The sequence below is a fragment of the Asterias amurensis genome, chromosome 21, assembly GCF_032118995.1.
Source record: "Asterias amurensis chromosome 21, ASM3211899v1".
Lineage (NCBI taxonomy): Eukaryota > Metazoa > Echinodermata > Asteroidea > Forcipulatida > Asteriidae > Asterias > Asterias amurensis.
Genome location: NC_092668.1, coordinates 1,213,058 through 1,237,281, shown reverse-complemented (window position 1 = coordinate 1,237,281; position 24,224 = coordinate 1,213,058). Strand labels below are relative to the sequence as shown.

The 24,224-nt window shown below is 40.6% G+C and overlaps 1 protein-coding gene across 2 annotated transcripts in view; it reads right to left on the bottom strand.

Annotated features, from left to right (window-relative positions):
• The window catches only part of LOC139952891 (uncharacterized), an 88,916-nt gene that overhangs the window by 16,252 nt on the left and 48,440 nt on the right, over positions 1-24,224 (bottom strand). The window contains exons 2-3 of one of the 2 annotated variants that reach the window (XM_071952177.1): positions 19,777-21,526; positions 10,303-10,398 (exon numbers count right to left, since the gene is read on the bottom strand). In XM_071952177.1, coding sequence (XP_071808278.1) covers positions 10,303-10,398; positions 19,777-21,525 — 1,845 coding nt within the window. In that variant the 5' untranslated portion in view covers position 21,526. The remainder of the gene's footprint in view (positions 1-10,302; positions 10,399-19,776; positions 21,527-24,224) is intronic. The other variant, XM_071952178.1, reaches the window with a different exon arrangement.

Here is a 24,224-nt window from a genome sequence, read left to right as displayed (position 1 = left end):
AAGAAAAAACACAGGGAAAACCGTGGAGTGCACTAGGTTTATAATGTACGCTGATATCTGCATGAACTGCATACATGTACATGTTAAGAGTGAGCTTGTACAAACAGTCTTAAGTAAACTTTAAATATGCTTTGATTATGTAATTCAGTGATAACATTCTTATTAATTGGTATTGCAGTTCGTTTGGTCGCAACTCATGTGAGCTAATGAGCAGATTTAAGTTCTCAAAAAAATTTTGTTTGTGTGTGTGCAGGGAACAACATAATTGTGTGTTTGTAGCATGTTGGCACTATGCTACAACTTACTGTTGGTTTAGAAAGCGACCTTCAAGTGGCAGAGACTAATGATTGTTTGTGAGAAGATTTCACTAGGGACCTTGGGCAGTCCAAACAAAGTTGTCCTTTCACACTAAGTGCAATTTGTAAAATGTCACAACCATGCTAAAACGAAGTACATGACACCTGCTAAACTGCTGTCATGTGATGACTCTTGGTGGAGAGCAGTCCTACAACATGTATTTGTACTTAAAGCTTGGTTCGTACTTCCTGCAAATGCGATGTAACAAATTCGCAAATGTACAATTTGAAAGAGCTGTGGGCAACTCTCCTAAATTGTCCTAAAACACCTCCTCCCCCCCCCCCCCAAAGAAAAAAAAAAAAAATACAACAAGCTATTGTAGGCCTAATCATTTTAAAAATATTAAATGCCAGAACCAATTTTTTTTTGGGGGGGATCATCTTTAATAATTAGATGATATCGGCTTTCCAACAGTTATTTTAATTGGCGTCAAGTATTGTCAACAGTGCATGACGCAAAGAAAGCACAAATGTAAGTAATAATAGTTGTGTTTCCTTCTTTGAATAAATACCGTCGGAAATATCAATATTTTCCTTACGTTTAAAGTTCTACTTGATTGCAACCCGCACCCATCCAAACTCTTTGTATAATGAACAACTTTGGACGGTTCTTACAGTAAGGGAGCGTCTCAAAAGTCGGGCACGTTCCTAGCGCAAAAGAACGTTCCTGCGGGCATATGCCCGCAGGATCGCAACATCATGACAAAGTATACGCGGAGCGTTCCAAAAGACCGGTCCTGTGGTACGGACAAAAGCGGCGGGGATACTCTTGCGATCCAAAAAGAAAGTTCCTACCGTTCCGACTTTTGAGACGCTCCCTAAGTCATCCACAACACAACTTCTTGGAAAACCTTCCTTTTTTTCCCCATCCAGATTATACATGATCCTTCTTGAAAATGGTGTCCCACACCACCAATAAACGAGCAATCCACAACTGACAATGTATGCTTCATGCCCCTGGGAGATTACACTCAGACACTTGCACCCCCATCAACCCTGGCCTGGACCAGGAGGGTATTCTCTCCTTAACGAGATGGCTAGACAGCAGTTACACCAGACACAACAACGAGCAGCAATCCAGTGTTCTCTGTAACAGTGCCTGGTCCGCTGGCCAAATGCCAGTTAAAACACCCGAGGACCAGTCAATATTCTCTTCAAGTATTCGGTTGGCTAGCTCATTTTTGAAAATGTCCCAATTAATATCAAGTACAGAAAGCGAAAAAGCTGGACAAAAGAAAAAACTAATATAAATAAATAGTAATCTTGCGGGTACAACCATGTGCACTTCTTTAAGGGTGAGTGTTGGCTCTGGAAAGAGCCGGTTGAATCTCGACGTTTCAAACAGTATACTCTGCTCGTCTTCAGAGCCAACACTCACCCTAAGAGATTTACACATGGTTGTACCCGCAAGTTTACTATTTATTTGTAGTTTCTTCTTATGTCTCAACACCATGCAAAGCTTCAAAACAATACTAAGCTGGACAAAGTGAAGGAGACGGAGGAGTGAGGACTAGTGAAATCACAAGCTAAATTGTCCTGCTGGCTAGTCACTGAAACTGTCAGTGCACCATTCTCATCACCCTGGCTACCAGCTAAATCTTCCTACATGTACAGCATAACACAGGGACAACCCACTGGTGCCCTGCTGCTGACCCATGGCCCTTGGCCTTTAAGGATGAAAAGGGGGGGGGGTATATCGACAGAGGCTCCGCATGATTCAATCTCTTCCTCCAGCACCAATCAAAACAAAATTATCACCGTGGTTCCCAAAAGCCTAAGCGCCACAAAAAGAGACAAACGTGTTGTCAGCTGCAGACAACCCTCGGGTTTTATACATCAACACACCTGCTAGCTGATTAATAACCCTCGACCTTTAGCAAATACAAATACTTGATCGTGTACGTTCTTGGGCTGAGAGTAAAGGCTGACCTGGGTGCAATTTCACAAAGCTGTTAAGCAGAAAATACTGCTTGACAAATTTCTTTGCTAAGCAAATATTCAGTTGGGCACAAGCCACATCAAGGCCAACTCAATGTAACTACAGATGTTAACCCTTTTCTGCTATAATATAAGCAACAATATTCTGTGCTTAGAAAGTCTTTGTGCTTATAGGCTATATGAAATTGGGCCCTGACACATCTCCATCCCCCTCACCACCACCATCTCTACAATTTCATTGGATTGATTGGCCTTCCAATGCCGGCAGGGAAAGGATGCTGCGCTAATACAAATAACTGGACTAGAAAATTACTCTTGAAATTGAAAAAAGTATAAGACACAAGCGGAGCACAAAGTGCACATGAATTGCATCATGCATCCTTGGCCTTTTCTACACATGAAAGCACAACATGACAAGTCCGCAGGAAAACAGTGAAAATGTGCAATGTTGATGTTCAGGGGATTATTTCGTCCAGCAGTTTTGCATAGCAAAAAATTCAGACATAACTTCTTTTGCACACTGAATGCTCATATTGAGCAGCAAATCCTGAATTTTGAGTAGCAATCGAAAAACATTTTGTGTAGAATTTGGCTCTGCTATGTACACAGGAAATCATCCACTGACATTCATTTGTAAAGTACAGGTAGATGTTTACTGTAAAGCTGGAGAAACGAAACCAATGTACAATCCAAACAAGAACAAATAGTTAAACTAACTGTAAACTTTATGTTGCATTTCATTTCCTTGTTTGTGCAAACCAAATATTCTTGATAGAATATAGGTGCCCTTTGTCTCCACTGGAAACGCATTCCAATGTGATCGACTGCTTGCATAATGTGCTAAAATGTGTTTCAGTGCATGTTAATGCCAACAAATCAGCTCAGACAAGAAATACCTCTATTGGCAAAAAAGGATTACCAGACAAAAATCATTCCCAAAAAGAAAACTGCTGTAGATGTCATGGACAATGACCTCTTGACTAACAGTGTTTTAAAACCATCTTTAAAAGTTGTAAAAAATATGAACTAATAATAATATGAGTAAGGAAAGGAGATGACAAAAAGAAGAGTTGTCAGTGTAAACCTAAACCTAAAATATCTCGTCCGTCATGCTAGACACAATTCGTAGCTATTGGCTGGGCTTTCCCAACCCAGATATTTTTAAGTCGGTATAAATAACCGACAAGAACACATACTTCCCGACAACGTAACGTCTCAAAATAACCCGCCTACGCTTCTGATCTAACAGTGCCGCCCAACATATGTTATTAATGACCCAGTTTTATCTGGCTCGTGCAAAATGGGGAAACCCCCCCTTCAATATGTTGGATACAATCGGGAGTAGACGTGTTTGTCCGACAGACGTTTGCGGTTACATCACTCCCTGCGGGTTAAACTCATTGCCGGAATCATCGAGACCCCCACTTTAGCTGAGGTTGCTCACAAGCGCTTTGAGAGTTGATAACCTGACCTTCACCCCCGACGGATCAGCTTTTACGAAGCCGCGCTGATTTCCCGATCTCGTTCTGGTCACTATCTTGATTAATGTGATTATGTAATCAAAGACACTGCGCTGGCGTAGATTGTTTTCATACTTCACAGCAACGCTCACGCTCGGCATGTGTATGAGCAGTGTTTGCTGTTAAACCTGTTCAGTGACTGGCCGGCAGGACTAGTTAGCTTTTCATTTTACTGGTCTGTCAACTTTTGCACTCGTCAATAATCATCAGGGATGCTTTTCAACAATGAACTAGCTAGCCGGTCTACTTGGAGTACTGTCTTTTGTGGCATTTGGCCAGCAGACCACCTTTAATGAAAAATGACGATGAGCTACAATCAACATCAATGACCGTGGATGATCAGCTGATCTGGGCCAAAGAATCACAGCGATTGTTAAAGACTTTGTGGAGACTTTTAACAAGTTGCAGGGATCTCTATGACCGTGGATGATCAGCTGATCTGGGCCAAAGAATCACAGCGATTGTTACAGACTTTGTGGAGACTCACAACAAGTTGCAGGAATCTCTTTCTCTGATGGTAGTGATCGACCCACATTTTTGGCAAAGGGCCACCGCATGTTTGGGGGATAACCCTTGTCTGGAATAATATGAGGTTTGGGGAAAACCCTGACATGAGGTTAGGGTCGTTACATTTTTTACTCCGACTCTGGAGGGCCGTCTTAGGAGTCTAAAAAGGAGACAGCAAGATCAATGCCATCTGATGGAGGGCAGAACCTTTCAGATGTCAAAACACTCGGATTTCTGTCATCGATATGTGGGAGAAGTTACGGTCTTTCTATTGTAACTTTTCCTTTGAGACGGATCACGGCAAAGAAAGAAACATCCGATAACAAATTCTCATGGAATAGTTTGGGCAGGCTGCCATTTTTTTGTACTCTCTCTGCAAAACCACAACACAGAAGATTAGAGTTACATTGTAGAACATTTTGACAGTTCTCTGTCAGAGCATTAAAATTAATGAACTCTTTAAACTCTTCTACATGTACATGCTAAACCGCCCCACCCACTTGATGGGGGGGGGGGGGAACTTTACTAGCATGACAAAACATTTATCTGATCTGATTAACCTTATTGTCCAGTTAAGACGTGTCTAAAACTAAAGTTCAGATAGCTAAAGTTTAGATGCAAGTTTAGAAGAAACTTCACAAAGCTGCACGCATTGGGTCCCGGTTGCGCCTAAATGCAGCACAAAACTGTTTCTGTTACCATGTATATATCGCTACAATTATCTTGTCACTGGAGTGGAGGGGGGAGGGGGGGAGGGTTAAGCTAGCTTCTCTCATTACCACAAGGCCATTAATACACCCAGGATTCACCTTAAGGGACTGCATTACGCAATGTCTGGCTCCATTAAATGATGACCCCAAATGAACTCAACCGGTAACTTACAGAGGACAAGGAAGGTCTGTCTGTTCCTCCTGGATACACCGAAGGGGTCCTTGATGGGTTCAGGGGAACAAAGGGTGTAAGTACCTAAGGAAACCGGGTGTTAATGGGTGTTAGTGGAAGTCTGTGCACTGTCTGGAGTGGTTCAATATGTAGGCCTTCATGTAATACATGGGCCTTGTTACATGATGCATTTGTTTTACATTCAACTTCAGTCCTGATACTTCAAGGAGGCAACGAAGGCGATTGCCTCCATGCCCCCGATCACAATGGCTTGGTGCCCTTGAAATGCTCCAGTAGAGTGCCCTTTCCCTTTCAAAAACAAAGCTTACAGGCCTGCAACTTGGGAGGCAAATGTAACTGAGCAGCATACCGCTTAAGATTTTTGAGCTGCGCATCCAATGTTGACGACAAATTTTACTATGGAAAAAAAGACTCCAGGTCCAAAAGATGGCTTCTTCAATGTTCTCAACTAAAGATTTTAATCATTAATTTTTTTTTCTCACTGGGTCTGTCTGTTTTTTCTATTTCTTTTTATTTTAGTTTTTTTTTACCGTTTTTCTGTTAGAACCCAAGTTGAAATAAGTTAAGTAATTGGCTTTTTAGGGCTATCCTTGGATAATTTTGTGCAGTTTTCTTGTTTTCTAAAAAATGTGGTTGATTTTATTTCTTTGTAACATCCTGGTGCTGTGTGTGTATTTTCACCAAATTCTAGTATTTTATCCGAACAAATTCAAACTCAAATTGATTTTGATTCAATTCAATTTAATTTAATCAAATAAAATATAACCCAAACCAAACCAAATCAAATCACACTAAACGTTCCCATAGCCCTACACTCCACTGACCAGCAGATAGCAATGACTTCAACACCACAGGACGCAGAAGGCTTTTTTCAATAACAGGGATACATATTTGTGAGCTGATTATTGCCTCCACCCATGCATGGAATGCTACTCCAGGAATGCAGTTATGGTTTGGATAAAAAAAATCTCATAATACATGCAGGAGAGATGAGGGTACCGTACATGTAAACAGCCTGTATGTAAATATTATACGCTGTCAAATAGCCAAAAATAGCCTGCATATTTTATGATCTGTACACAAAGCTGGGTCCAATTTCATAGAGTTGTTTAATGGAATATCTGACCCTGTTGGTTAGCAATGGTGATCTGGGCCTGCTGGTCCAAAACCTTCTTAATCCTTCACTTTGATAATTGTATATAGCAGGAATTGGGACCGTTAATATAAAAAATATAAAAATATTAGACGGAGGTTATTACATTCTGAAGAAATGTTTCCAAGTCTGACAAGACAAGAAGCCTGTTATTACCCTTAAAATGTTGTGCATTATTCGAAAAAGAGCATTACCACCCCCCCCCCCCCCCCCCCAAAAAAAAATATGGTCTGCACAGACTGCAACTCCCCCTTGAAGTGTTCCTTGCAAACATAAGCGCTGGAGTCTTGATTGAGAAGACAATATTATCGGATCTCGATAAACTCTCGATGACGTCAAGCCTCGGCCGAGGAGACCTTGGGGGGACATGACCCCTGAACGAGGAGCGTAAATATAGCGCGAGAAGAGTCTACTTTGTGATTCATGACAGTATTAACCCAGCGCTATTATTCACAAGAAGGGTACACTACACTAGCCTGAAGGTAGTGCTGCAACACCGATGCCAGCAAGGTGATGGCCATTTTAGAAATTACAAAAAGATGAAGGGGGAAGAGGAAAAAGAAATCAATTTTATCTCCCTCTTGCCTGGACGGGTACAGCCACTCAGGATATTTCATCTCAGAACAAAATTGCCTGCTGCGACAGCCTTTTAAAACAGCTTGAATTTAACAAGCAAAGAATAGCTTGAATTTAACAAGCAAAATATTATATTATCTCCTAAATATATCAGCACTATAATCGTATTTGTTTTAACTGTATTGTTTTTGTTGCCATGATAAATGAGTCTTTGAAAAGCACATATGTATCTGTTTTCTTTTGAATCTAAATTTTGGCAGGGTAATATTATATTTTGATGTATAGATTATATTCGTCAAGTCTTTTTTGTTTTGTTCAGAGTTTGTAACAGTAACTAACGGAAGCAGGGTAATCATTTTCAGATATGTCTCATATTTTGTGCGGTTTTTCTATACTGGAATTGATTTCATCTGCTGTTGTTTAGTTTTTAAAATTTGGTCAGTGCTTTTGAGGTAGTGTCCGACTAGGGCGCTCTTATATAACTTTATAGCATTTATTTATTAATTTATTGCAAGTACTACAATGTGTCCAATGTTTTGTGTCTGAGGACAAACTAGAAGACACCTTACTTCATACTAAACACTAAAGTAAACTCACAAGGAATGTCCTGGCTATTTATGATGCTGGCCACACAAACCAACACAACACAGTTAACCGGATTGTGGTAAAACAACAATGACTTAAATGTTTCCCCTAACAGACCTTAAAGTACTGTATGCTCCCCTTTGCCTGGCCAAAACCCACAGGGAAGAAAACAAAAAAACCTGGCACACTTCTAAAAATGTTCACATTTGACTACTGTACCACAAATAATAAGTCCCCAATAGGGTCTAACTATACCATGTAACCAGAGTATCAACCATGTTCCAAAGGGGCACTGCTTTTTCTTTTGGCTGACAGATGGTGATATGAAACAAACATGACAACAACTGTTGTTAAAGTAGCGGTTACACACACCCAGGCACACCTCCTGAGAATTTAACAACTCTGGGTGTTGACAGCCGACGGCAAGCCCACAAATTTTTTGAAACTGAAAACTTCCAGCGAGCCTTGAATGAAGTTATTTAAGCAAAAAAATTATCATAAAATAAAGTACAGATCTGCAACTTGAAACTTTGAAAGAGAGAAGAAAAACACACCCAAACAAACAAGAACAGGAAACAACCTTCGACCCTTTCTCTCACCAGAGCTGCCAACATTTGCATTTGCAACAGGGAGATTTTGTTCTACAATCAGAGAGATGTTAAGAATTAATTAACAAAGCAAGGAACAAGTTTCCATATTCAGGGAGATTTTTCCAACTCGTTCAACAGAATATGGAAAGATTGGTTTATTTTCAAGTTTGGAAATCCAAAAAGACCAGTTGACAGAAGTCTAAAAACCAAAACTTCGGAATTCAAAATGTTGAGACGATGGAAATATCGTGCCCGTACATGAGGACCTTGTTTATGAAATAAGGAGCGCTTTCATAATGAGTATCAACCACTAACTGGTTGAAGGTCTGCAACACCTCTACTCCAAAAAGGTTGTTTGCTCCTACAAGACCCCAGAGGGACAAGTTCACAACTGCCTGTTACATTTCGTCCAGCGACACCTCCCAGACTGAAGCGATAATTGGTGACTGTTGTATTTAGATGGGTGCAAGTTCCCCCCCTCTCTCTGAGTTAGCTATGATAGAGCCAAAAGGGCACACTGAGTGACTTACAAATGTAGGGGCCATTCAGCAGTCAGTGATAACGAATTTCAATTTTTCTTCGAAATTGTTCGAAATTCTTCAGTAGTAGAGTTATTTTTCACAACTACGAGCTTTATAGAATTTCATTTAACCAAATAGGGAAAAAGTTTTCATACTCGGGGACATTTTCAAATTTGCTTAAAAAAAATCAGACTATGGAAAGATTGGTTGATTTTCAGTGAACTTTCTGCAGAAGCAGGGAGAGTAATAGCAATGTAGCCACGGTAGCATTCTTATCAAATCGACACCCAACCATCGCCTCTGATAACGGGAGTGCGCAGAATTGACTTTTTTATCAAACATTTCCTGCAGGATATCCTTCGAGATATATCAGGTCCCACAAATTGTTATCTTTTAATGAATTTTCAAGAAGGAAATTCTAATTTCAACATTTGAACAAGAGGGTGAATCTATTCCCCAGGTTGGGTCTCCCAGCCACTACCCCGAAACTCCACGCTGGACAAACCTGTGGAAGCAGGACCAACTATTACGGGAGGGTTTACCTAGATTGGTAATTACTCCAAAAATTAACGATCATAAAAGATAACTGTAAAAACTACTGGAGAGATGTTGATATTATTATAAAACGTTGTTCGAAACAATAGTTTTAAAGATAGCCTAGAGGTCATTGTTCAAAACAATTAATTGAAAATGAGCAAAAGGCTAAACAGAATATGAGAATGAGAAATGAATATGAGAAAGCATTTCACAAAAATCAGTCATGTTCCAATACAATAAATTCTCATTCAAGAAGAGTATAAAGGACCCTGACCCTGTCTCTAAAAACATTTAACCGTTTGTTTCGTGCTGATAAAAAAGAAATCACAGAGCATGGCAATGGGTGCTCATTAAACAAACAGGAAATTCTTTGTTAATAAATGAACTCAACTGAGAGCATATTTTGTTGGGTGGGTGAACTATGCATGGAGTGTTATTCATTCAAAGGTACTGGGCCCAATTTCATAGAGTTGCTTAAGCAGTAAGTTTTGCTTAAGCAAAAAATTCATTGCTTAGTAAAATCAGATTACCGGCCAAGACTCCAGTCACTTGTTATGCTAAGTAAACAACAGCTAAATACCAGTCACAAGCATTGTATATATGGCATAAAATTTCAGCCAGTAAGATATGTAAAATGAGCTAGCTATATTCGTGCTTTTAAAGCGAATTTTTTGCTTAAGCAGCTCTATGAAATTGGCCCCAGGTCTACATGTAACCAAAAAGGACAGAAAACACACACACTAAACAACAAAACAACGCTTACAGGGGTAGCTTTTCAGGCAACATGGACAGAATTCTTGGCAATAATGTTTGAATTAAAGCCAAAACACGATTTGGTAAATCCTGATTTTTCAAGCCTAGGCTACAGCAAAATTGGATACCTACTTCCAATAATTTCTGGTATTAACACAAAAACAAATGCACCAAATCAAATGCTCAGTATTACAGAAGTAAACAAAATCACTCGTCATAAAAATTGTATACAAATAAGTAAATAAAAACAAAATAACAGACTTCAGGTCTTTGTACTTGTTGATCTTGTCAAGTCTAAGTCAAATGACGGTTGTTTGGGAGCAATTTAAACATTTGGCAACAACAGATTCAGCAGATACCTACCTTTGGAGGGGGAGCTGTAAGCTGCGGAAACGGCTGGTGCCCTGCCTTGGCCCTGCTCAGATTCGTCGAGCCATCCATACTGACCAGGTCAGGTCCCTGTCCAAACCAAGAAAACCAAAAACCGAAAAACCCTAAATGAATTTATAATCCTTTTGAAGAAATCAACAAAGTCTCTGTCGAGGTGTGAACAAAATCATAGATTACACCTATGAAAAAGGCAAATATTCCATGTGAGGTTGGTAGTCCTTATGTTTCCATTGCCTGATGCGATTATTAAACATCAACAGCTGATTATGTGTGTACTACGCACGTGGGTTCTCTCGATAACTTCCATGGACACACTACAAACGTATTTCCTGGACCAAAGCCAAAACAGGCAGAAACATGAATGAATGATAAACGCTCCGCTCAAAACATAATTTTTTTCTTACGAGAGAAACACGTGTACGATTAGTATCAGTTGGCGCTTTTTTTGTTCTTCTGTCAAGAATTTAACGTTGATTATTCCTGAGAGAGCGTACTGCCATTGCTGAAAACTTCCTTAGCACGGTCCCGGAAAGCTTTCTGATCTCCCACGTGTGACCAGAAGAAAAAAAAACGAGAGAGAGAAAACACAAGAAGCAACACAGCAAATGTCAGGAAACCGGGCGCGTCGACTTAAAAATCCACAAGAATTTTTGAATGTCCATGTTGAAGTGGCGGACGGGGATCCTGCGATTTAGGCGGTGTGGAACATGACTTGCTCGCTCCGGAACCGGGGTACACATTGGGTCCCACACTACACAACGTGCCTTACTGTTGTAATGCTGTTATAGCCGGTACGGGGCCTTGTTAGGGTCTCCCATCTGCTTTGCCACCGAAACAAAGCCGTCCAGAATAGCACGTACACACAAACAGTGCATACACACACAACACACTGAGAGAAAATTCCCTCAACCACAAAAAAGTAAAGCGCTCTGCATTAGGCTTAGGCTGTGTGCACGCTCAGCAAGCCTACTACTAGGTTTCTCTTTACCTATTCCATGCATAATCAGCCCGGAGTCCAAGGACTGCAATAGAGGGGGGAAGCGTACACAATACCAGGCCTTCTGATTGGTCAGGCTTTGTTCCTTGCCATTCAGCCCTGGCCTCATCTGCCTGTCAAGCACCAGACAGACTCTACCATTGGAGGTCATAGGGGGTTTAAGTAACCACTGAGGGGGACTTCACTTCAAAAGGTGCACTTTTCCTCCATGCTTTTGTGAATATAAAAGTTCAGCATGTGGTCCTGGAACAAGGAGGGATAGTTGGCCATGATAAAGAGAGCAGGCATACTAAAAGTGTGAAAGGCTAACTACTGAACCCCAGTGAGGCATGGCTCCTTTAAGAATGCATGGCTCCTTTAAGAGCAATTGTAAAGAGGTGTTAGGTCATTGGGAAGTAGTACCCTCAGAGCATGGGGGAGACCCAACTATAATAAGGAGAGACCACATCAAAAGAATAATTTACCTAATAGCGGCAATGGTTGTTGAAAAAACAACAACAACAACGAAACAAAAGAAAAGTACACAGTATGAAGTTAACCTCAAAAGAATAATTTACAAAATAACAGCACTGGTTGTTGTAAAAACAACGATGACGAAACAAAGTACACAAATGAAATTAACCTTAGCACACCCAACACTCCAACAAATTCCACTCCTAAAAAACAACAACTTCCAGACGATATCGAAGCTATCCCTTCTCTGGATTCAAATCCTGTCCCACATAAATAGAACAACATTCACCAGAGCTGAACACTATGTGCTTTGTCTTATTGCAAAGAGGGCAATCCCACAAGAAACAGAAACTGTCCCTGTTGCCAATAAATTTTACCCTTGTTAAAAAAAAAACACCACCACCATTAAAACTGGCAGCTGTTTCAACTTTGGCTTATTCACTGCGCAGTATTTTAGTCACCAACGACCTAAACCACACAAAAGGAGAGAAAACATTGGCCATTTGTCAGCAATAATTGCACAAATGATCACTGGATTTTTTTTTTATCAGGCTCAAGCAATCCAGACTGAAGGATACAGAGGGATGTAATTTGAAAAAGTGAAGCTCCTCTCTCCTACCCAAAAAAAGAAGCTAAAATTAACAGTTTACAGCGTAGGTCAAATTTCAAGAACTTTAAAAACATAATTTTATCAATTTTATAAACCTGAGCTCATGCTAGCTAAACACAGGAAGCTTTTCTAAGCCGCTTATTCTAAATGTGGAGTGGTTAAATTTAGAAAACGGAAGTAGACACAGTAAATCCCCCCTTTTTGAATAAAGTAATTAAACTATGAAATAAACTTCCTGCTTTGTCCTGGTAGAAAAAAAACGTTAAAGTTTCGACAAAGTTTAGGGGGAGAATTCTTCGATTAAAAAGGGACTCCAAGGTCAAATAAAGTTTTTTTCCATGCAGTTTCAATCAAACTCTGGATTGTATTTTTTAACAGTCCTTGAACTTTGACTTTGAATAAAGGTACGGCAATAGACGATGGGAGTGTCACATGAGGCCTGGCATACGTCTTTCTTAATATTTATGCATGAGGTACGTCACAATGCCAATCCAAAACGAGGGGACGGGCGCAGCCACTGCTAGTGATGGGGGACGTGCGTCCATAGCCTCATTTTGGGTAAGAATTATGACGTCATGCATAAATATTAAGAGAGGCGTATAAGGCGCAATATAAATACTCTTTTATTATTATTATTAAAAATGTGATATTTTGTCAACACAAGAAATTCCAGGTTTTTGGAAGTTTTAATGCATGCGCAAGGCTTGTAGTGTGTCCACCAGGCCTGTAAGGAATAACATGAAGGCCACTGGGGCGATGGGCAGAATTGCCCTGGTCTTGGCCTTGGTGCCCCTTTAAAAGTTTCTCATTGACTCATAAGATTTTAATGGAAGTGCCCTTTGCAAAATGAAAATTGCTTTGCCATTTAAAAGATAAAACTCCATGCATTGCTCTCCCCACCCCTGACCAAATAAAGACCAAGCTTCAATAAAACCTGACTGAAAAAGGTCGGTGTTGGAACCTTTATAAAGGTCAAGCATAGTTCTACCATGAACTATTGCTCCTTGGTTCTACAGTGACAGTGTAGCCGCGCTTTATAAGGCCTTTACTTTTATCTTTAGAAATCAAACTTGGTTTGGGGTGGGGGCTAATTTATCAGTTACAACCACAAGGAAATGTTTGTGAATGGTGGTTATCTGCCCATGACAGTTTGACAAATTCTGGTTTAGCATAACCTGACCACAGGTATGGTGAAATCTCATGGATGTTGAACACAGGAAAACACAACCGACCACAGAGTGTTTGTGTTATAAGAAGTAGTAGTTTTTAGCTAAAGTAGAAGGAATGAAGGACAAACCAACCAAGTCAGGCAGGGACTGAATGAAAACCCAATCCACATACCATGCTCCAGTCTGAGGTGGGACTTGAATGGAATAAATGACAATTACTCTAAGTAAAAAGGTTCACAAAATGCACACAAAATTATTGGGCATAAAAATGCTTGTCCCCAAATTTGGCAAGTTCTGCAATTTCATTTTTTATATCCAACAATTAATTACTTAGTTGTGTAACCTTCAGAAAAAAATACAAAAAGACCACAAAAACCCTAAAACCCCCTACAAAAGTCATTGCTATAATTGCAGCTCACGTGATTAATATTATCTTTTATTTTTTGTATAGGCCCCTCATGTTTCAAATTTTATTTTAAAGCACTTTCAACAGCAACAGAATTTTCTAAATAAAATTTAGTAATAGATGTTTAGGAGATCCCTTGATAGATCCCTTAACTCTAACTAACTAAATATTCACACACTGTACACCATTACACCACCAAGCTAAATTTACATAACAATAGAAGGGTTCTGCTTGGCAAACTGGCTGTATTGACTGGTGGTTGGTAATGGTTAATGAAGTGTGACCCATGGAAAGTGGGAAGGGGGGTGTATGGTATACAGGCTAGCACTTCTTAACCTACTGGTTAATTGGATCAGTGGTTGCATTGGGGGCTAATTAGAGAGTAGCCTGGCTGGATGATTATCTTGTTGAGGGCTAATTGTTAACCACACTCTTATGGTGATCATTCACAAGTTAATTAACTCCTGACTGACACTAAACAAGACTTGTGCATAGTTCCAAACAGCCTAGATGTGTACATGTACAGCATGGAGGAAGAACAGATTTCTTTTGGACTCAAATTTACAGCAGTGCAGGGCTTATAGCTCAAAACTTTCACTGGACCAGCATTTTTTTTTTTACAATACGTGAATCAATGTGAGAAAAACAGTTTCAAAGCTATTTCTGGAACAAGCACTAAGAAAATATTGATCTCATTTGCCTACAGATGACAAGCTTTACACAAGAAATTCCCCAAACTAGAAAATCTGAAGGTCAGATTGCAAATTAGAGTTCAAACAATTTTTACGATCTCCAATTTGAAGCGAATTTACGACGACGCTAGTGGCACGCACAAACACAGCAACATTATACAGCCAATTACAATGAGAATCAAGTCATGGCCACAACTTTGGAGACACAATCTTCTACCCACACTTTACTAGAAAAAACTTGTTTGTAAAACGAAAAACTAAGTTGAGGAAAACTTTAACCCCAAATAAAAAATGTTATAAATGTTATCTACCCCTAATTGATAGTGGCATCTGCCTCATGATGCGCAAAATTCAGTTGCTTGTGTGAAGAAAAAAAGGTAAACAAACCATGTCACAATACCCAGTCACAAAATCTTATCCCCCTACGTTCGACAAATGGTACAGTCCGAATTCTCACAAAAGACCACGGTACATTTATAATGCACAAAGTGTGACTACTCTTATTCATATGTTAATGATATCATTTTTTTCTCTTTCTAAAACCAGCACTTATACTTTTCCCCCCCAGTCTCCTCTCGATTTTTTTATCGTCGATGGACAGCGGGGTCCAGCACAGCGAGAGCGAAGTCTCCTACGGGAATAAACACGCTCACACGATCCGTTAACAGGGAATAGATTCTGAATGTGATGTGACCCCCGGACCGTGAACACCGACCGTGTGCCGTATCAGGAGGCACGATTCCAGGATACGTGTGCTGGGGATTTAATTGCGTCTTTGCTTAAGGGATAACCTTTAATGTTCAATGAAAGAAGGGGGGGGGGGGTGTAGATGGTGTTGTAAGTTAAACAATGAAGCCATGATAAGAGAAGCCATATGCTGGTTTGTCGAGCGAGGAATTCATTTTCAATTACCAAAAGACTACGGTGTATGGATTGTGATTGGGAGTGCATTCTGGAACAGCGATTCGTGTCTGTTCCGTAATTAAGCGAAACTTACATGGATCACGATACCATTTTTACTAGGTAAGGTTGTGAGTCAACAGTGATTCATTTATTGAGAGAAAACAAATTGAGAGTACATTATCTTCAAATAAATAGATTTGTTTCATTTGAAGGAAAGATGATAACGAATGAAGTTAGATTTTTAATTTAATTGTTTGAAACTGAACTTTTGCAGAGGACAATATTTGTTACCTCATAAATGGAACATTTATTAGGAAAAAAGAAGCACAAAAATAAAGCATCTAATTGATGATGATATATTAGGTAGGTGGGTTTTGAAAAGATTTTATTTGAAAAAAGAACACTGCACATGCGTACTCGACACACGCACACAAAAATCCCCACCCCCCCAAAAAATGTCAAAACCAATTTATGTCCAGTGCTTTTTTTGTGCCTAAAAAAACACCCCACACACCTGTGACTACCAGCTTGTCTAGCCAGAGAGTTAGTCTGAATCTAAACAGAAAATAACAGTTTCCGAATGGCTCAGTTTTAAACCTTTTCACATACATGTTAGGACAGATAAAGTGGCGAGTCTAAGTGACAGACAGACCCACTTGCTAACACTGCGTGGCAAAATTACATGTTTACCATTTACTGGTAAGCAAATTTGTGTGCTTAGTAGAACAGTTTGCATTTTTTTTTATTATACGTAATTTCAACACAATTAAGAGCCCTGGCAGTGCATGTGCACACTCACAATGAATGCATCGATGGGTCAGTTTCTTGCTTAATAAGAGTTGTCATCAAGCATGCCTTTAACTTTGTTTACGGTAAGCAGTGGATAAAAGTTATGAAACATAGGGCTGCTCTCTGTACAAATTGTAAGCAAAAAATATTTGCTTCCAGTCTTTATTTTCAACTGGTTGGCGGCCAAACAAATTCCCAACTAGAGTAGGTTTAGCCTCGAGATAAAAAATTCTTGTTTATTCAATGTTAAACAGAAAAACAAATTATCTTTGGAAAGATAAAAACAAATTCCCCAAGCTTGCAAATTGGACGATAAACAGCACCAACCAATTACTTTATTTCTCAGTTGGCCACACCAGCTGATGCAAGTCATTACGATGTGGATGGCAGGAAGCTCTGACCAGCTTCAGGAAGAGTGACGCAGAACTGCCTTAATGTGATTATAGCGACTAGGGGGAGGGAGGGGGAGGAAAGGCACGCTTACTGGGATGGGGGGGGGGGGAACTGTAAACATGATTCAGTGATACATACACGGTTGATGTTGTGTTGTTTATCGGCAACATTTTTTAAAGTAAAAGGTTACTTTTTATTTTGAGGGGAACTACTTTGTGATTTGAGACTGAATTTCAATGGTGGGGTCGGCATAAGTTTCACGAATGCATTTCAGTATGAGTACATAAATACAAATAACAATACAATCTGAGATTAGACAACAGGACCGTATAAATACAATTATTTAGGGCCCTACATTAAAAATAAATAATAAATGTGTGCTTGTTTTTAACCCTTTCGTAGCTTTGTTTTCCTGTCAGTTGACAGTAAAGTTGAGAAAACTTGTGTGCACAACTTTCCACGTAAACAAACCTTCACTTCGAACGCAAACAATGTTTTCAAATTTTTGTTGATCTCTCTTATGTTTCCAACCTGAAAGCTTGAATTTGGTAAGTCAAACAAAACAACTGTGAAAATCATTCAAAAGATAATTACATCCTCTACAAAATAAACTCAACGTGTAACACGAGAAAATAATCACACCAACAGTTATCCGATGATTTCTGGATACGGCCGGAAATCAATTGAATTTTCATGGCGCACTGAGGAGCGTGTGCGTTAAGTTTAAATATTGCGTGCATGCTAAAGAGTTAAACACAATCAGTGATCAGTGTAAATAACTTTTTAAAAAAATCCCAGAGCTTTCTACATTCCTTTTATTACTGCACGAAAGGCCAAAATAGGGCGTTATGAAAAAAAGAAATTATTTAATATTGTGAAATTGGGTTAGTGTTATGCAATTGGGTTATTGTGGAAATTTCAGTCAAGAAAAATGAGAAGTTGAATGTTGATTGATGATTGATCTGAAAATGAATCATTGAATGTTGTTCAAAAAGTCAAGCTTCAATTTTTCAAAATCAAATTCTTATTACAAGCATGAGACAGATTTTAGAAGAGCCATGTTTGCATAAACACAGTCACCAATATTTCACTTTCACCCACTTAATCTCAGGTACATCACGATGGAGGAGTACACATGGTACATGAATTAAGAGGCCTACTTTTGTCTACCAACCACGCACTAGCAAACTTTAGAGCACAACTTGCACAAAAACAAGTCAACCTATAAAATTAAAAGTAAGTAAAAAAATTCCGTGTCGCACATTTTCAACTTGCTTTTTGGGTAACATTTTATACGATTACAAAGCTAAGAATAATGAAATAATCTTACAGTGTATTTCAGCATCTCATGTAGACCACATTTTAGAGCTCTCTCCGGGAAGAAAAAGATAGAAAATCCTCACCAAAAAGCGACTATTTTTAAGCCCCAAACCAACACTCAACAGTACCACCAACCGGGTAAGTCACACCATGTGTGGTGGTATGATGCTTTACTATTGAGGGCGCTGTTCATGATTAGTGTTATTTTTGTAAAGGTGTCAAGCTCGACGACAGAGGGCGCTATTCAACTTTAATGGTGACCTTTTTCAACTAGTACAATTATTTTTTTATGTGTGCTTATGGACATTTTTATATGCAGGTTTTAAATTCAGCAGTTTGTAGCTTACAATTCTGCCAGAGTTAAAAACATCTTATGCAAAGACAAAAAAGGCAACAGTTAAAAAACTTCTAGACAGAAATCTGCACAACCAAATCTGACTTTACGCTACAAAATAAAAGTGAAATAAAAGAACATTTTCCACAGCAAAGAGGTAAAATTGAGAACATCTACCAGTAGAGACTACATGAAACACAACAAATCCCCGACCCTCATCACCAAACAGCCCATGTCTCTCAACCATGTTTGTTTGTGAACAGCAAAAAGCCCATGACAAGGTACCAAAGAAAAAGATGGCATTCTAATTAAAACTTTTTTGTTTAAAAAAACTTTTCTTCACCGAGCTGAAGCCCAGCTCATCCTGTTCCCACCTTTGCGCACCATTGAGCCAAGCCAAACTTCCAGTTAATCTCAAAGGCAGTACCGATGAGGCACCATCCAGCAAACAGAGTCCAACATTCTCCTGATCAAATGATCACTGCATACTGATCAAAACCTTCAACTGTCAACTACCGGTTCTTTTCAGAACCAACACTATTCAAAAGAGATTTACACATGGTGCTACTGCAAACCTCAACTTATTATACTCCCAACCTGCAAAGTTTCAAATCCTACTTAAAACAATACAAGACAAAAAACAAACAAACTTAACCCTCCTACTCTTTGTACCATTTCTAGCGAATTGACCAACCAAAAGAAACCACTCAACTGCGGGGATTGTGTAAGGTGGCACAAAACTAAACAGTGTACATGTGTGTAGGCCCTACTATGCCTACTGTGTATCTAGTATGCATTAGAACCATGATGTCAACAAAAATGAATTAATATTGTCATTGCAGGCTGACAGTAGTTTATCCACCTTTCAAATAATCAAAACCACAATGGATGTTTTCCAATGGTCAGACAGTATGAGGGTGAAGGGTCGAGCCCATCATTACTTCAGAGCTGGTTTAGAATTAAAAAAATGTTGATACCCAAAAAACAAAATAGTCAAAACTGAAATGTAATTTTGACTGTCCATTATTTTGGAAGCGTGTGGTTTAACTATGAAAATATTATATGAAGCCTAAAAAGCCAGATGTTTGGTTACCATTTTGTGTTAAGGTAATTCTTGATTTCTACTTTCAACTTTGCCGATAAATTTGATGAGTTAGACTTTCTACTAAACATCAGGGTAAATTTTGCCTTGCAAGAATGGCAGTATGGCATTTGAACTGGTTGCTAGATTCTGGAAAGCAAGATAATCTTTTGTTAAACCCATTTTGTGGTTTTCAGTTCGATGAAATTGAACCCCTGCTTTGTGCAGACGATTTGTTCAGCTTCAGCCTGAAGTTTAGGTTATTAACTTATACCAAAATAGAGCCTCCTTTTTTCTCACCTGTGTTTTCTTTCGAAGTTCCACACACTTTCTCATCTTACAGATTTGGTGTCCCGTTCGACGGTTCTTGCAACTGGAACAGTCCCCGCAGTTCTGTTTCGTCATGCACGGCTCGCAGACTCCACATCGCTTTCGCTTCTTCTTCTTGTTTCCGCTACTACTGGACCCGTCCGCCATGTTGCCTGGACTGCAGGCACCATTGTCACTCTGGTTCGCCGAGAGGGAACCGTCACTCTGGGTAGGGGAGAACATGGAGCTGTCCTTGGGGGAGCCTGGGGACGAACTGGAGCTCGGTAAGGGGCAGGAGCGGGGGATGTCGATCTTAATCGGAGCCGAGGATCCGAGTCGCGAAACTGGAAAGATGGGTTGGAAGAGCTGAGATTGCCCTGCACTCGAACTTGCTGGACCAGCTGGTGGTATTCCCGATGTCTGTTTGAGAGACTGAGGGCGCCCTGAGGAGTGAAATATCCTGCTATCAGAACCGCCCATGCCCGATTCCGGGCCTGATTTCGGGTCAATGTTTTGCTGCTGTTGTTGGCCGGTTAAAGCCCAGCGGAGTTTCGGGACTGCGATGCCAAACGCGGACGAGTTTGCGTCGTGACGCAGCTCCTTTCTCTTTGATGCCGAGCTGCTGGTCTCGGAGTCCCGGGAGGAAGAGTCGGATGTCCCCGGGGAGTTGGGCACCGCCTTGGAGGACTTCAACGAGGCTCCTAGCCCGGCGTCTAGTGTTTTCTCGATCATGCTCGCGATGGTGAGACCCATGGACATTCCTAAGCCAGGTTTCGGCCGTTTGGGTTTGGGCTCAGCTTTCCTGGCAACTTGATCACAACTATTCTCTGAGCCGTTTTCCTCGACGTGGCTATACCTGAACACTTCTGGTTTGTGATCGGTTGGGGATGATGCCATGGAGTTGCTCCCCACAGCACATCCAACATCAATATTTTCCGAGACTGAAGAATCGCTGTGTCTACAAGCATTAGAGTTTTTATCAAATTTGGTGTACTTGGGTTCGGGCTCCACGCCGACGGCTACGGCGGGAGAATCTCTAGGCGACTTGCCAAGCTTTCGCTTGCCCCCCGTTGACTTTTCCCTCTTTTCCTTCTTAGAGGTGGGTCCGGCTTCTTCCTTGCCATTCGCGTGTCCGTCAGTCGAGCTTGTTGTCTGTTTGCTTTTCCCACAACAGTTCTTTTTCCCTCTTTCCTTCGGGTGTCTGATGGGAGTTTGATCAAGTATTTCAGGCAATGTGGTGCCGTCGTTTGTATCCATTCTCTTGGTGGTATTGTTATCATTAGAGTCTCTCTCCTCCGACACTCGCGAATTAAAAACAGCTGCATTTTTCTTCCTCCGACTCTCCTCCTCCTTCTCTGCCTCTCGCCACTCCTTCAGAAGAGCCTCTTTACGGCTCTCCTCTTTCACTTTCCTCCGTGAGTCAAATTTCACGATGTCCTTTTTGTTCTGACCGGCCTTGGACCCGGTCCTCTTGCCGTCTGAAGCAGCATCCACACCCATCGTCTTCGTCGGCATGGGGACCCTCACCTCGACGTCATCGTTGTCTATATCCACTTCCCAGGGATCGCTCTTTGGGCAATTGCCTGTTTTTGTCGACTGAGGGCGGTATTTCTCATCAGCGGACTGCCCTCTGTCGTCGGTGTTGACGTTGTCCTCGAGCAATGTCCGGCGGATGAGCGCCTCTACAAGGTTCCCGGATGCCATTTGTAGAAATGCCTGACCCTCTCCTGCTTTCAGCATTCTGGAAAATAAACAAGAGACAAAAAAGCAAACAATAAATGAATATTCATTAAAATCAAAGCTGCTGTCTGTGTTTGACCGCTAGTCCTGCCAATTTCTCTCTCCATATTCTTAAAAAATTGTCTTGTTCCGGTGTCGTGGCCAATGTTCGCCAATCGGCGAAATGTATAGAACTTAAAAGTTTCATCTGCACACACTCTTTTCACTCAACTTTCCACAATTCATGTTTATTGACCAAACCGGGAGGGGGCACACCATGGGACAAACTCCCCAACGACACGGTAGGGCACATCCTAAAATTTATAACAAAATCATAGAATAAACCACCAGCTTGAACAATATAGTGCACCATACACAATTGACCAAAAAGGACTAATATACTGTACTTTGCCTCAAGTGTTTAAATCTGAATCGACGAAACCCATTATAAAAATATCGTCATCGTCTCTCTCTCCTCGTCCTTTCTCAATGGGCTCCCCTAACAAACAGGAATACAAATTAGTTGCACTTTAATGTGTCATAGCGCCCTCAGCGACATCCTTCACTATGACGGATGAGTGTGTAAACACAGCGCAAAACAAACTAGAACCCGATCATGGTCGGCAAAATGCCGCACACACCGCACCGCGGCTAGCTGCAATCGCTCTAGCAGTCCAACAAAACAAGACACGATAAAGTCATTAGCGATCACGGCGTCGGACTCTCCTTCAATTTGTCATCCCAACACCGCCTTCGCGATGGAATTTATGGTTGCCGGTCCTTGACATATTTGCCCAGCCTGTGGCTGTCGTTAACCCGGGCTAGAGAGCCGAGTATACAGCCGACCGGTAGACCGTGGTCGCATGCCACGTTACTCCGAGACCAGTAAAAAAATAAATAATAATAATATCTAGGATAATAATAATGAAATCGTCCTTAAAAAAAATGGCTTAGAAGTGGATGAATTTAGCCTTGGTGTGACGAGCGAATGCATTATAATTGCACGTGGGTATGTTTACGACGCTCCATATAAAATACACGACAGCATAACAAACGACGAGAAGAAAAGAAGAAAAGAAAAAAAATCACATATAAAAGAATTTTTTATTCGATTCTGGGTCGGATCAATATTTCTTCCAAGAACGTTGAAAGCCTCTGTTAATAACTTCCCGTGGCAACTCGCAGTATTTCTTTGTGATGAAATTAGCGTCACTTTCACAATGACCATGACAGTTCAATCAAAGTTTGCGAACACAAACTCCGTATTTCCCATCGACCAAGAATTAATTTGGCTGATTTTCACCCATTTTTACAATCAGAAAAGCAGGTCTAGCAAAAAAAAATTACATAACTAATTGAGGGTAACAAAAGTCACCAGCTAAAGTATGTCAACTGCACAGTTTGTGACTGCTTCTCTGATTACTTTTGCTAAGCAGAAATATTTAAGCAATAGGTTCTGCTTAAGCAGTTCTATGAAATAGGTGATATCACACATTGCGATTGATAAAACACATCAAGATTTAATAGAATAGCTCTTAGTAAAATCGAGGCCTGGTATAAAGGCAACGTTCACATTAATAAATAAAAATGATTTATGTATGATTTGCTTCATCATAACACTTTCATAAGTAGATCTCTATAATTAAACGGGCACTTATATTTCCAATCTCTCTTGTCCCCGCAAAATATACACTGCATTTAAGACGTCTTGTTAGGAGCATTAACGACGAAAAAGCTCCTCCCGTCTGCAAAACTCTCTTCTGACACAGACCGACAACCCCATCCATAAGACATCGATTATACACACGGGAAAGACATTCACGCCCGACCGCAGTGATACCCCGCGCCCCAAACCCGCGTCTTCAAGTTTTGTAAATGGCTGGCCATACCTACTTGTAGCAATCGACGCACACGGTTGCCATTTGCGTGAAAATTATTGGCAGACCAACCCCGTCGGGTACGAAATCCATCAGCGCCATCTGCGTCCAATAATTCGACTTGGAAAAGGTAGAGAACAAGAAAAGAGCGAGAGAGAGAGGGGGGGGGGGGGAGCCGCAATTTTAAAGGGGCTCGCACGCTTAAAAAAATGCAACACACACAATGTGAGAGGTATAAATATATGTAAACTTGCGGGTACAACCTATGCAATAAAACTCTTTTGTGTGAGTGCTGGCTCTGACAAAAGACAGTTTGGTCTCAACGTTTCAAGCAGTATACTCTGCTCTTCTTCACAAAAAGTGTGATTATTATTCAGTCTTCTTGAGACCAAGGACAAAATAAAAAAGGGAAATTAAAATGACCTCATTATAGGGAAATTCTAAAGACCGGGGTACTCCACAAGGAATATTGTTTACATAGTCTAGGGAAAATCTTAAAGTACAGGGACAAACGGAAAGAACAAAAGATGTCTTTACACAGGGATGCATATTTTGAGAGTGTGTGTGCCACATGGAAATGGTACATCAAACAGCCGTAGGGACCAGGCCCCGAGGAAAAGAATTATTTACCAGGCGGCGCAGTGGAAAGGTGTCGATGTCGTTTTGGTATCGTTACCGGAAGAGCAGGGGAAGATAATTGATAAACAAAATTGTTAGACGTTCCTTCTTGTAGATTATTTTGTTTGTAAAACCGTGCGTAGATTGCCGAAAAGTGGGAGTGTCCGGCTTGGTCGGGAGGATGGGATTTGAAGGGGGTGACAGAAACTGGGGTAAGGTAGAGGG